The sequence below is a fragment of the Hermetia illucens genome, chromosome 2, assembly GCF_905115235.1.
Source record: "Hermetia illucens chromosome 2, iHerIll2.2.curated.20191125, whole genome shotgun sequence".
Taxonomy (NCBI): domain Eukaryota; kingdom Metazoa; phylum Arthropoda; class Insecta; order Diptera; family Stratiomyidae; genus Hermetia; species Hermetia illucens.
Genome location: NC_051850.1, coordinates 68,074,081 through 68,088,579, shown reverse-complemented (window position 1 = coordinate 68,088,579; position 14,499 = coordinate 68,074,081). Strand labels below are relative to the sequence as shown.

The following is a 14,499-nucleotide window of genomic DNA, read 5'->3' as shown; positions in this document are numbered from 1 at the left end:
TCGTACGTATTACTTTAACGTACAGTCGCTTGCAGCTCCTCAAAACCAGAATTTCTACCGTTCATTATCTTTTATCGGATCCATATTCTTCGCTACATACTCCAAGGTTCCTTAGACAGAAAAATTTCCAAATTTTGGGGGCCGGAAAACGCGCGTTTTTTCCCGATAATTCTATCGTGCTGATTATCCTCTAGCTATTATAATTACAATGTTTTTCACTTCTGTTTGTGGGCGTTTAATCAAGTCAACTGACTCTTCAGCACTCAACTTTCCAAGCAATTTCACCACGTTCGATTACTAACTTTGCCAGTTTCCAAGCTATAAAGTCCACCAAATTTAAAGAAACTGCACGAAACTATTAATTCCGGAAAATCTTACGAGCTACAATCTTTAGTTCACTTCTCCCTGATGAAGAGGGAATATCGCGGAAAAAAACCAAGCACTGACTTCACGTACCAAATTCCAACCAAAAATTCACAGTTTGAGACCGTTGAACCGCACAACGAAAATCAAATCTTACGCGCATTTTCCAAGAAACGTAATATCTCCACCGTCTGCTTTCCGTCCTTCGTTCACCTACCGTACCGAAATTCCACCTCGAAAGTCGACCTGGACAACCTTCTTCTTTTCTGGCCCTCTGATCCTTTTCTTCTGTATATATTCAATAAAGGACGAAAATAAGTGAAAAAAAATCAATCGCCTGTGACAAAAGGTTGCTGGTTCAAAACTTATGATCTGACAAGGCTGATTTCTGTGCGGGCTAAATTAACTTACATAAAGGGTGGCCCCCTTTAGATCTCTGGTAGCCCTACTCAAACACAAAATTTCGTTCAGGCATTTTATCTATGGGATCCGTTATCTAGAGTGGATTACAACACAAATGATTTAGTACTATAATGCCTCCCCAATTATTTGCAGTTTTGGAAGTTTTCAGCCCACCATACATGGTGAACAGGCCTGTCAGTCATGCCTGCACAATCTACAGTACATTCGATCACCCGTTGGAATGAAAACACAATCTCCGTACCAGCAAGGCGGACGATATCATGTTTTCAACTCTGGCCGTGAAAGGTGTTGGGTTGCAAATCAGAGATATTTTTGTGTTTGAGCATTCATAAAAAACATTTACCAGCGATGAAGATGCGCATGAAATTCTCGCTCACTGCCTAAACATCACACAGGACATATCTGCACACCGTACCGTTTTCCTCATCTCCTTTCGGGTGGATGATTGGCCGAATGGTTTTTCATTCGACCACCGGCCGCCTGAACAGACCAAACTGACAGCCCAGCCGCATCCCACCCACGTTCCGGCCGTCGGCCAACTGCGGACTGTTCAAGCATAACTGACAGGCCGAACTGATCGAGGATAGCAGCTTTTAGAGGGTTAGTTTTTATCACTGCAGTGTCCATTTTAAGTAACTATTTTGAAATTCCGTCCGAACCTTTTGATCTGTATTTTCATATTTTATCGTGCAGCATTCTTGAGCCGCATTTCATCGCCGATTGTTCAGCTCCTATGGCCATGAAGTGCTCTTTTTCTACTATTTGTTCTCAGGTGTCTATTTCCATTTCCCAATTTCTCTACCCCTTCTAGGTATATTGTCATCATTTTACCTCTGTACGATTCCCACTCAAGCTGGAGAAAGGATACGTACACAAACTTTAAAATCCTTTGTTGATGAAGATAAATAGATTAAAATTATTATTATATGTAAATACCAATGTGGGTGAAAAGGCAGACGGTAACAGGTGCCATGGGGGAAAGGGGTTCGGAGCGCGCAACGAAGGTGGCGAGCGTATAATCGATTTTGCGGACACCCATGACCTTGTACTTATGAATACATGGTTCATCAAACGATTGTCTCATCTTCCCACATTTTATAGTGGGAACAATAAAACGCAAATCGACTATATTCTCATAAGACGTCAACATTTTACCACTGTCACTGATTGCAAATTCGTTCCCTATGAGACCATCGCACCTCAACATCGGCCGTTGATTGCTGTCCTGCGAATTAAACCACCGATAAAACGGCGTGAGGAACGCACTGGCCCGCCGCGCATTAAATGGTGGCGATTTGGTGAGAAGAACGAAGAAGCGGTCTCACTCATGCGATTGCCAACCATTACGAATGTGGAAGAATCATGGAACCAAATGAAAGACACGATCCACAAAGCGGCCTCTGCAACCCTCGGGGTCACCAAGCCGGGTAAGCGGTACATCAACCGAGATACTTGGCTTTGGAATGATGATGTTGAAATGAAGGTCCGTGAAAAGAAACGCCTCTACCACAAATTTCTCGACGATAAAACGCCTGCTAATTGGCAAATTTATAAGAATGCCAACCGGGAAGCAAAGAAAGCGGTCGCTGTCACCCGAGCGAACCATTTCAAAAATCTTTACGATAAACTGGACACTCGGGATGGCGAGAGAGATCTGTACCGACTTGCTAAAAGCCGTGATAAACGCACACAGGATATCGAACACTTCTGTTGTGTTAATGACAAGAACGGTACTTTGCTTACTGATCGTCGAGCCGCGACGGATAGATGGCGAGAATACTTCGAGCAGATTTCAACTGAAGAATTTGCTCATCCTCCACTTCCACAATCATTGCCGACATTTGGAGCAGTTCCACCAGTCAGCGCAACTGAAGTCGAGGAGGCAATAAAACAAATGAAATCGGGGAAAGCAACAGGACCTGACGACATCGCATCTGAGCTCTGGAAAGCAAAGAGCTGGGACCCAACACCGTGGCTGAGTGAATTCTTTAACCGGGTTATTCAGGAAGGAAGAACACCATCTGACTGGCAAGAAAGTACCACTGTTCCAATATGGAAAAAGAAAGGTAGCCCAGCAGAATGTTCAAATTACCGTCCGATCCGGTTACTTTCCCATACCATGAAGATTTTTGAACGCATTCTTGACAACCGTATTCGCGAAATCGTTGAAATAACCGTGAATCAAGCCGGATTTGTCAAGAACTGCGGAACTACTGACGCAATACACGCTGCGCGGTTACTCATGGAGAAACACCGTGAGAAGCATCGCCCTCTTTACATTGCCTTTCTGGATCTAGAGAAAGCGTTTGACCGTGTACCACACGAACTCATTTGGTATGCTTTACGACAACACTTCGTGCCAGAAGAACTCGTGCGCTGGGTTCAATTGCTCTACCACGATCCGAAAAGTAAAGTTCGAAGTATGGCGGGTGTATCAAAGCCGCTTCGTGTCTCTGTTGGAGTTCATCAAGGAAGTGCCCTCTCACCACTCCTCTTTGTCCTTGTTATGGACACCGTCACACGGGATATCCAACGTCCAGCGCCCTACACACTGCTTTATGCAGATGATGTTTTCCTAGCATCTGATAGCAAAAATGATCTCCAGCAACTTGTTCAAAAATGGAATGATCGCCTCATGCAACACGGTCTCAGATTGAATTTAAACAAAACTGAATTTTTGACGACCGATCCCCATGAAACAGGCACAATCACTGTCAGCGGCAGTGATCTGCCCAGATCTGAGCGATTTAAATACCTCGGGTCAACGCTATCAGCCAATGGAGAGCTGCGTTATGAAATTGCTTCACGCATTAACGCAACCTGGATGAAGTGGCGTTCCACAACTGGTGTCCTTTGTGATCGACGTATCAACGAACGTCTCAAATCTAAAATTTACCGCAATGTTGTCCGTCCAGTCGCTCTCTATGGTTCTGAGTGTTGGCCGACCATAAAAGACAATGAACGGCGTCTCGCGGTAATGGAGACGAAGATGCTACGTTGGACTAGTGGCGTCACACGTTCAGATCACATCCGAAACGAGGATATCCGCGATCGTTATGGGGTTGCACCGATCGTGGAAAAGTTGCGAGAGAGGCGTCTTCGATGGTATGGTCACGCAATTCGTGCAAACGAGAATTCACTTGCAAAGATTGGTCTGAACATCGAAGTCGATGGTAAACGACCAAAAGGCAGACCTAAGCAACGGTGGCTGGATACGCTGGATGGGGATTTGAAAGCCTCGAGATTGCACCCAGATCAGGCATTCGATAGAGCCAAATGGCGAAGCCGATCACGACGAGCCGACCCCGCTTGTGAACGGGACAAAGGCTGAAGAAAAAGAAGAAGATTATATGTAAATACCATATGTAGGTGAAATTGTTCTGAACCCTAAGAACACCTTATTTGTTTGCAACGGTGACATCGTTGCTATTACTCGCAAGCTGGGCTTACTCTATTCCACTCCGAACATAAATCGCTTGTTTTAAGTTAAGAAGTTTTAATTTTTTTACTAAGATTGCGTTTATTATGTTTGTTTTATTCTGTTATTCTATTCCGCAGACATCAATGCAGTGCTCAGCAGAACCGCTTAGCAGCTCGACAGAATACATCACTGCTGAAAAAACCTTAAATTCGAGAAACAAGCTAAGTACACCTGCGGTGACAGAAACTTCTACGACAAAAGTTCATCCACCCGTAACGCAAAGGCCAGCGAAAGTATCTAAACGATCAGGGAGTCAACTTGATGGCAAGCCTAAGGTAAATATTCAGAAAGGACATTTGTAATTTGAAATATTTTGAAATCATAAATTAACCTCTGGGAGCTTAGCACTTGAGGATTGAAATGCTTTGAAATTGATTTCCCCGTTATCTGGCAGAGTTTTTGGAAAAATGAAATCTACAGGATTCATATCTTTTTTTTTTCTGGCGGTTTTCAGAGCTTTTGTTCATTTCTACATTTTTAAGATTTTGTGTAAACACAAAACCTTATTAAAATCGGTTTACCGTCTGTCTGTCCGTCTGTCTGTCTGTCTGTCCGTCACACGCATTTTTCTCAGAAACGGTTATAGTGATTGACACCAAATTTGATGGAAAGGTGGGAACTGTGAACGCTCACGCATACAGGAAGTTACATCCTTTTACGCCGAATTTAAGGGGGGGTCCCCATACATGCAAAAGGCGGGGTGTAAATTTTTTTTTCATCAAATATACTCATGTGGGGTATCAAATTAAAGGTCTCGGCTAGTACTTTTCGAAGCCGGTCTTGGTTTTGACATTTGTTGGAAAGGTGGGGAGTGCGGGGGGTTGAAAGTGACCGTTACTTTAAGGGGGCCATTCTCAGAAACTACTCAACCGGAAAATCTGAAAAAAATCAGGAGGCTGCCACTATATGGTGCCTGGGCTCCGAAATACCTTCCATACTGATATCTGTACAAAAAAGTTAATAATAGTATATTACCATAATTTATAGTAATTGGCTGCAAAACCCCCTTTAAGTTCATGTTAGCACCATGAATTTTCGCAATAATATAGGATATAACATTGAGCATGATTTCACCAAGTTTGGTCGAAATAGCACTATTATTAACAAAGTTATCATACGTCAAAGTTGTCGCTTCCTTGCAAATTCAAGACTATGAATGTCAATATCATCCGAAAGTGGATATTCTCACATAATATACGTATATATTACGTGCTACGTACTAAGAAATACACAAAACCTTTCGTACCTGAAGCGTCCAGCTTCCGGTTTCCCGACTTGTTTAAGGTTTTGTGTAAACACAAATTAAAATCGGTTTACTGTCTGTCTGTCTGTCTGTCCGTCACACGCATTTTTCTCGGAGACGGTTATAGCGATTGACATCAAATTTGGTAGAAAGGTGGGAACTGTGAACGCTCACGCATACAGTGAATTACATCCTTTTATGTCGAATTTAAGGGGGGGTCCCCATACATGCAAAAGGGGGGTGTAAAATTTTTTTTCACCAAATATAGTCATGTGGGGTATCAAATTAAAGGTCTCAATTAGTACTTTTCAAAGCCGATCTTAATTTTGACATTCGTTGGAAGGGTGGGGAGCGCGGGGGGTTGAAAGTGATCACTTTTTTAAGGGGGTCATTCTCAGAAACTACCCAACTCAAAAATCTGAAAAAAATCAGGAAGCTGCCACTATATGGTGCCTGGGCTCCGAAATACCTCCCATGCCGATATCTGTTTAAATAAAGTTAATAATAGTATATTACTACAATTTTTTGTAATTGGTTAGAAACCCCCCTTAAGCTCATCCTAGTACCATGAAATGCAGTGTGCATGAAGTGCAGTACCATCAACTGCAGTGATATGGGCTATAACATGGAGCATGATCTTACCAAGTTTGGTGGAAATCGCACTATTACTAACAAAGTTATAATACCTCAAATTTGTTGCTTCTTTGAAAATTGAAGACTATGAATGTCAATATCACCCGAAAGTGGATACTCTCACATAATATATGGATAGATTACGTGCTGATTACGAGAACTCCGCCATGCTATTAACATAGTATGCTGGTCCCAAGCCCAGGTAAAGGAGGAGGGTTTGAGGCAACGTACTCTGTACTATCCTCAGTAAAACAAAAATAAAATGCTGAGATCAGGGAAAGAGATAAATAGAGTTTAGTTGGAGTTATTCCACTATGCTAAATCCTACCTGATCTCTCTTGGTGACAGGCCCCGCGACAGGTCGACCAAGAAAATGCATAGAATGTCGTTACAAACATGATGATCGGATTAAGTCACAGGCCTCGGAGAAATGCTAGGGCGTCCACCTCAGTCGACGCGGCAGGACGGGCCCCGGTCCTGTCGAGAAATGGGCAAGGGTTCTTGACGCATGGACGGCGTCAGGACGTAAGCAAGTTAGTCCGCACACAACGAACAAAACAAATACGTGTCTGCACGCTAAATGTTGGTACCCTAACTGGAAAGACCGAGGAACTCGCAAGAGCCCTTCGGAAAAGGTGCATTGACATCTGCGCACTGCAAGAAACCCGATGGTCTGGTTCCAAAAGCTGCGACATTGAACGCGAACGCGGTAAAAATGGCTACAAACTTCTCTATTTTGGTAACCCACACACTCAATATGGTGTTGGCATTGCCATCTCAGAGGGTTTCCGTGATGCCATTAAAGAAGTCGAACGATTTGATGATCGGCTGATGAAGCTCACCATTATATCAGCTGATCGCACTATTCACTTCTTCACCGCGTATGCACCACAGACAGGCCGACCTGATGCCGAGAAAAATGCCTTCTGGCAACTTCTCGATGAAAAGACTTGTCACGTGCCTGCTGACGATTACATAATCATTGCCGGCGACCTTAACGGTCATGTGGGTGAAAAGGCAGACGGTAACAGGTGCCATGGGGGAAAGGGGTTCGGAGCGCGCAACGAAGGTGGCGAGCGTATAATCGATTTTGCGGACACCCATGACCTTGTACTTATGAATACATGGTTCATCAAACGATTGTCTCATCTTCCCACATTTTATAGTGGGAACAATAAAACGCAAATCGACTATATTCTCATAAGACGTCAACATTTTACCACTGTCACTGATTGCAAAGTCGTTCCCTATGAGACCATCGCACCTCAACATCGGCCGTTGATTGCTGTCCTGCGAATTAAACCACCGATAAAACGGCGTGAGGAACGCACTGGCCCGCCGCGCATTAAATGGTGGCGATTTGGTGAGAAGAACGAAGAAGCGGTCTCACTCATGCGATTGCCAACCATTACGAATGTGGAAGAATCATGGAACCAAATGAAAGACACGATCCACAAAGCGGCCTCTGCAACCCTCGGGGTCACCAAGCCGGGTAAGCGGTACATCAACCGAGATACTTGGCTTTGGAATGATGATGTTGAAATGAAGGTCCGTGAAAAGAAACGCCTCTACCACAAATTTCTCGACGATAAAACGCCTGCTAATTGGCAAATTTATAAGAATGCCAACCGGGAAGCAAAGAAAGCGGTCGCTGTCACCCGAGCGAACCATTTCAAAAATCTTTACGATAAACTGGACACTCGGGATGGCGAGAGAGATCTGTACCGACTTGCTAAAAGCCGTGATAAACGCACACAGGATATCGAACACTTCTGTTGTGTTAATGACAAGAACGGTACTTTGCTTACTGATCGTCGAGCCGCGACGGATAGATGGCGAGAATACTTCGAGCAGATTTCAACTGAAGAATTTGCTCATTCTCCACTTCCACAATCATTGCCGACATTTGGAGCAGTTCCACCAGTCAGCGCAACTGAAGTCGAGGAGGCAATAAAACAAATGAAATCGGGGAAAGCAACAGGACCTGACGACATCGCATCTGAGCTCTGGAAAGCAAAGAGCTGGGACCCAACACCGTGGCTGAGTGAATTCTTTAACCGGGTTATTCAGGAAGGAAGAACACCATCTGACTGGCAAGAAAGTACCACTGTTCCAATATGGAAAAAGAAAGGTAGTCCAGCAGAATGTTCAAATTACCGTCCGATCCGGTTACTTTCCCATACCATGAAGATTTTTGAACGCATTCTTGACAACCGTATTCGCGAAATCGTTGAAATAACCGTGAATCAAGCTGGATTTGTCAAGAACTGCGGAACTACTGACGCAATACACGCTGCGCGGTTACTCATGGAGAAACACCGTGAGAAGCATCGCCCTCTTTACATTGCCTTTCTGGATCTAGAGAAAGCGTTTGACCGTGTACCACACGAACTCATCTGGTATGCTTTACGACAACACTTCGTGCCAGAAGAACTCGTGCGCTGGGTTCAATTGCTCTACCACGATCCGAAAAGTAAAGTTCGAAGTATGGCGGGTGTATCAAAACCGCTTCGTGTCTCTGTTGGAGTTCATCAAGGAAGTGCCCTCTCACCACTCCTCTTTGTCCTTGTTATGGACACCGTCACACGGGATATCCAACGTCCAGCGCCCTACACACTGCTTTATGCAGATGATGTTTTCCTAGCATCTGATAGCAAAAATGATCTCCAGCAACTTGTTCAAAAATGGAATGATCGCCTCATGCAACACGGTCTCAGATTGAATTTAAACAAAACTGAATTTTTGACGACCGATCCCCATGAAACAGGCACAATCACTGTCAGCGGCAGTGATCTGCCCAGATCTGAGCGATTTAAATACCTCGGGTCAACGCTATCAGCCAATGGAGAGCTGCGTTATGAAATTGCTTCACGCATTAACGCAACCTGGATGAAGTGGCGTTCCACAACTGGTGTCCTTTGTGATCGACGTATCAACGAACGTCTCAAATCTAAAATTTACCGCAATGTTGTCCGTCCAGTCGCTCTCTATGGTTCTGAGTGTTGGCCGACCATAAAAGACAATGAACGGCGTCTCGCGGTAATGGAGACGAAGATGCTACGTTGGACTAGTGGCGTCACACGTTTAGATCACATCCGAAACGAGGATATCCGCGATCGTTATGGGGTTGCACCGATCGTGGAAAAGTTGCGAGAGAGGCGTCTTCGATGGTATGGTCACGCAATTCGTGCAAACGAGAATTCACTTGCAAAGATTGGTCTGAACATCGAAGTCGATGGTAAACGACCAAAAGGCAGACCTAAGCAACGGTGGCTTGATACGCTGGATGGGGATTTGAAAGCCTCAAGATTGCACCCAGATCAGGCATTTGATAGAGCCAAATGGCGAAGCCGATCACGACGAGCCGACCCCGCTTGTGAACGGGACAAAGGCTGAAGAAAAAGAAGAAGAGATTACGTGCTACGTACTAAGAAATACACAAAACCTTTCGTACCTGAAGCGTGCAGCTTCCGGTTTCCCGACTTGTTTTATTTTCTAATTGCACCTCCACAGATCTGAAGGTGTTAATCAATTTCGAGTCGAAATGTTGCTCTTGCAATTGGAATAAGCTCACTGAGCGCTTCATCGGGTTTACTACTCAATCGTGTAACTATTTTTTCTAAAGCTATTAAATCGAAAAAATGCCTTTATTTTGATTTTTTTGAAACATTTCTTTTAATAAATATGGGCATTACTATTTAAAAGATACTTAACAGGAACCTTAACAGCTAACTTAATCTGAGGGCAAAACTATGGATCTTATTGAAATGATTTTTAATTTTATTTCTTGATGAATCCTCCAATCCTTATTCTCGATAATTCTAAAATATGGTTTGGGAGGGTAAGGATAAGGATCGGAAAGGGATAAGGGAGGGAAGGTGAGTTATGAATGACATAAGTCGTTTTATTTGTGTGATCTGTGTAGAGGATTACACCACTTTCTCTGTCGAAAAGGCCGTTATCGCTTTTATAGATAAGAGGGGGAATTGGTTCGAGCGGGGAAGATTTTCTTCGCCGGTCACAATTCCCAGTCCAAAAAAACTACTTACCCCGCAAACTACACCCAGCACTCAGCGACTAAGGGGTTAGGATTTAACAGACACCTTTCAAAGAATTTGACTGCATTTTCGGCCAGGACGATGTGTAGCGTTTTTGAGATTTCGTAGAAGATCTGATTGATGAAGATGAAACGGAAAGTGATTGGAGGTCGAATGCACTGCTTATAGGAGCAGCATCATACACGTTTTAGAACCTTATTAATATGGGGAATGTTGGATAGGATTAAGTTTATAGAGACGTTTTGAGGACGGGCTATGTATGGATTTTTAAGGACTGGTTTTTGCCATAGGAAACCGTTTTGGTCATCCCCGTTTTTCCGTTAAGGACGATTGTTTGGCATTTCTAGGGGTTGATGACTCCACTTCGTGCAGTGTTGGTAGAGCTCCTCTAAACATAAATTCAGACCACCACCGCGTTCTATGTTCCTTGTGGTGATGTAGACGATAAAGTCGTCTAAAGATTAGCTCACAGAGGCACAAGAGGAGATAAAGGGTGTTGTTTAGCTTATAAATGAGTTCTAATTGCCATGCGAGGTCAAAAGCTATTGTAGACAGGCTACTGTAGGTGTCTAGTGGTTAATTTCGAGCAATACATCGGTTTTCAGCGCAGGGCATGCTCAACCGAATGAACTACTGGGTTTTTTCGAAATGGAAGTCTGGAATGGTCCGTTCAAAAATTTTGGAGGAAGTACAAAAGGTAGAAATTGGACTGTAGCTACTCAAGAGGAGAGGATTTTCGTTTTCCTTTGGAATGGAACGGATGACTTAAGGATTAGAGCGCTAGGCTATTGCAGTGTGGTGGTGGCAGAGGGATTTGTATCATACGTGGATAACGGATACAAGTCAAATTACGGTTATAATCTTGGGTAAAGGCAATGATGAGGGCATTGTTTCTTACACCGTAGTCCCGTAGTCTACCATTATGGTGCTGAATGAAGAGCTTTGTTGGCTAGTCAAGACGTTTTTTCGGGAAGAGATATGTTTTGTGGAAGGAAGTTGTTAGGATATTTGGCTGAGCTCCCTGTATGTGTTTGAGTTTAGCACGATATTAAAAAGGTGGTTTTGGAGGTGGCTAGTAAACAGAGTCAATATCCTTTCACGAATTGAGATGTTGAGATCATGAGTACTATAGAGTATACACATTCCTAAATAATTCTCCGCCATAGGATTTTCTTGTAGTGGATGTCTTGCAGAATGTCGTCTCGGGGAGAGATGGCGTCACAGAATTTGAGGGGGCGTGTTGGTACGAATACGTCGCACACCATCTGCGCTGCTTCACTATATTGACGAACCGTATGGGAATATTTGGAAATTTTCTTGTTCTGCAGAATTTGGAATTAATAGATTGATTTTAAGGGATTCTTAAAATGCGGCATGGCATCATGGTCATTGATGCCAGGTACGGTTTCAAGCAAAGGAGCTGTGCTTGAACTCGGAAAAAGTTGATGCTGCTGGCAAGCAGGAAGTGCTCGAGGTATCAATAGCTTTTCTTATATTGTACGTAGGGAGCGCCGGGATAGAATGGAAAATATTATGAGGGGATGCGCTGCGTAATGCATCGGCGAAAGACATGGAGGGGTGAGTGAATGCGCAGTCTAGTGGATGAGGTTGAGTTGGTCCGGGAAGTAGAGCCAGTTAGGGCACTTATGGTAGGGCAAGACGTTCGTTTGTCCCACAGTTCACACCCTTGAGGTTTTTGTCGGGCGTCTTGGGATTCCCACCTGCCCGGCACCCACGCACATTTGATACAGGGATATTGGAGATGGCAGTTTGGTGGCGCATGACTAACTGTCTAATAGTTTTTGCACTGCAAAATGTGTTGATTAATAATCCACTGGCAACGGACTGAAGTTCGGTTTACCGCTTTCATTGGGTGAGGTCGTCCATTTTGAAGGAGGCATCAAAGGTAACTAGCCACAAGCCAATCTGTCACCGTCTTGCCTCGCCTTCCATGTGACGAAGGGTTTGACGGACAGTACACTGGAAATGTCTTCGTTCTTTAGATGCTCGGTAATTTTTAGTTTTCAAACACTACATAGGGGTGAACAAATAACTTTTACCATATTACAACTGATATACTGGATAATAAGAAGACATTCGCTGGTACAGAAGACTGTACACGAATGCCTAACGTTAAAATACGATGAGGCTCAGACTCAGACCCAGAGAACAATTAATGGGAGGGTGAGAGTTCGATTGGAAAAACCCTTCATGAAAATGGGAATTGATTACGCCGGTCCAATCACTATAAAATGGAGCGGAGGGCGTGGAGCTAAAACCACTAAGGCAACGAAAGCATTTCATTGAGAACTTCCATCAGACTTATCAACAACATCGTGCATTGCAGCAGTTCGGGGATTCATCTCGACGTGAGAAATACCGAACAATCTACAACGATTGGGGTAGCAATTTTTTGGGTGTCAACCAGTAGTTGCAAAAGGAATACAGGGAAGCACTACAGACTAGCGGTGAGGAATTAGCTAATGATTGCTGAGAGTGGAAATTTATACCTCCCGGCAGCCCCGACTTTGGCGGGCTCTGGGAAGCCAGTGTGAAATCAATAAAGCGCCAACTCTACAAAAAGATTAGGCTACAACTCTTAAATGTAGAAGAATTTAACACAATGTTGGCGGAAATAGAGGCTTGCTTGAATTCATGGCCACTTACGGAAATCATTAGTAATCCACCAGATGTTACAACTTTAACTCCTGGGCATTTTCACACCAAAGACAACTTATTTGAGTTGCGAAGTGGTCCTAGCGAGACGAGTAAAACTCTTATAGAGAAGTGGAAATTGATACAATCCATGAAACGTTCATTCTAGCATCCTAGGGTAGGAGAACTTGTACTAGCCGAGACAGACCACTTTCCATCCACGCAGTGGCCACTATCAAAAATATTAATCGTACACCTTGGTGTTGATGATTTTGTCCGTGTCGAAACACCCAAGATACATGGTAAGACTACAAAGCGACCGATAGCGAAGATTTGCAGCTTACCGTTTAGTACACAACTAGAGAATGAAGCGGATCAATCTTTAACACAACATTCAGCTGGCAAACGATCGTCATCCCAGGATGACATAATCCAAACCGAGCGAAAGAAGAAGGTCCCAAATGAATCAACGCCTGGAAGCAGAGATACATCAATCTCAACCCTCCTACTATCTACGCTACTAGTTTTAGCATATTTCGCCTCACCATCGTTAAGCTGGTATGAAGAGCATTAAACTGTAAATTGTAATTATTCCAATTCCCAGAATAAACTTATTAGTATCTAGTGCTGTCTAGAACATATACCTTCTTTTTCTTTAGCTTTTGCCCCGTTCACAAGCGGAGTCGGCTGGTCGTGATCGTGCTCGCGTTTTGCACCTATCAAATGCCTGATCTGGATACAATCTCGAGGCTTTTAAATCCCCATCCAGCGTATTAAGCTACCGTTGTTTCGGCCGGCCTTTTGGTCATTTACCATCGACTTCGATGTTCAGACCAATGAATTCTTGTTAGCGTGAATTACGTGAATTACGAAGACGCCTTTCTCGCGGTTTTTCCACGATAGGTGCAACTCCATATCGATCGCGGATATTTTCATTTCGGTTGCGATCAAAATGTCCAACGAAACATCTTCGTTTCCATTACCACAAGACGCCGTTCGTTATCTTCGGCCAACACCCAGAACCATAGAGAGCGGCAGGAGGACGACATTGTGGTAAATTTTAGATTTGAGACGTTCCTTGATACACCGATCGCAGAGAACACCAGTTGTGGAACGCCACTTCATCCAGGTTGGGTTAAGGCATGAAGCAATTTCATAGCGCAGTTCTCCATTGGCTGATAGTTTTGACCCGCTCAGTTCTGGGCGGATGGCTGCCGCTGACAGTGATTGTGCCTGTTTCATAGGGATCGGTCGTTAAATATTCAGTTTTATTCAGATTCAATCTGGGACCGTGTTACATGAGGTGATCATTCTATTTTCGGACAAGTTGCTCGAGATGCTAGAAAACATAATTTGCATAAAGCAGTGTGTAGGGCGCTGGACGATGAATGTCCCGTGTGACGGTGTCCATAACAAGAACAAAGAGGAGTGATGAGAGGGCGCTTCCTTGATGAACACCAACAGAAACCCGCCACACTTCGAACTTTACTTTCCGGATCGTGGTCCTACTATAAAATATCGAATGGTGAGACAATCGTTTGATGAACTATGTATTAATAAGTACAAAGTCATGGGTGTCCACAAAATCGATTATACACTCACCACCTTCATTGCGCGCTCCATACCCTTTTCCGCCATGGCAC

At 43.9% G+C, this 14,499-nt stretch overlaps 1 protein-coding gene across 1 annotated transcript in view; it reads left to right on the top strand.

Annotated features, from left to right (window-relative positions):
- The window catches only part of LOC119648453, a 117,964-nt gene that overhangs the window by 52,221 nt on the left and 51,244 nt on the right, over positions 1-14,499 (top strand). Inside the window, exon 3 of the mRNA XM_038050209.1 lies at positions 4,345-4,542. Coding sequence (XP_037906137.1) covers positions 4,345-4,542 — 198 coding nt within the window. The remainder of the gene's footprint in view (positions 1-4,344; positions 4,543-14,499) is intronic.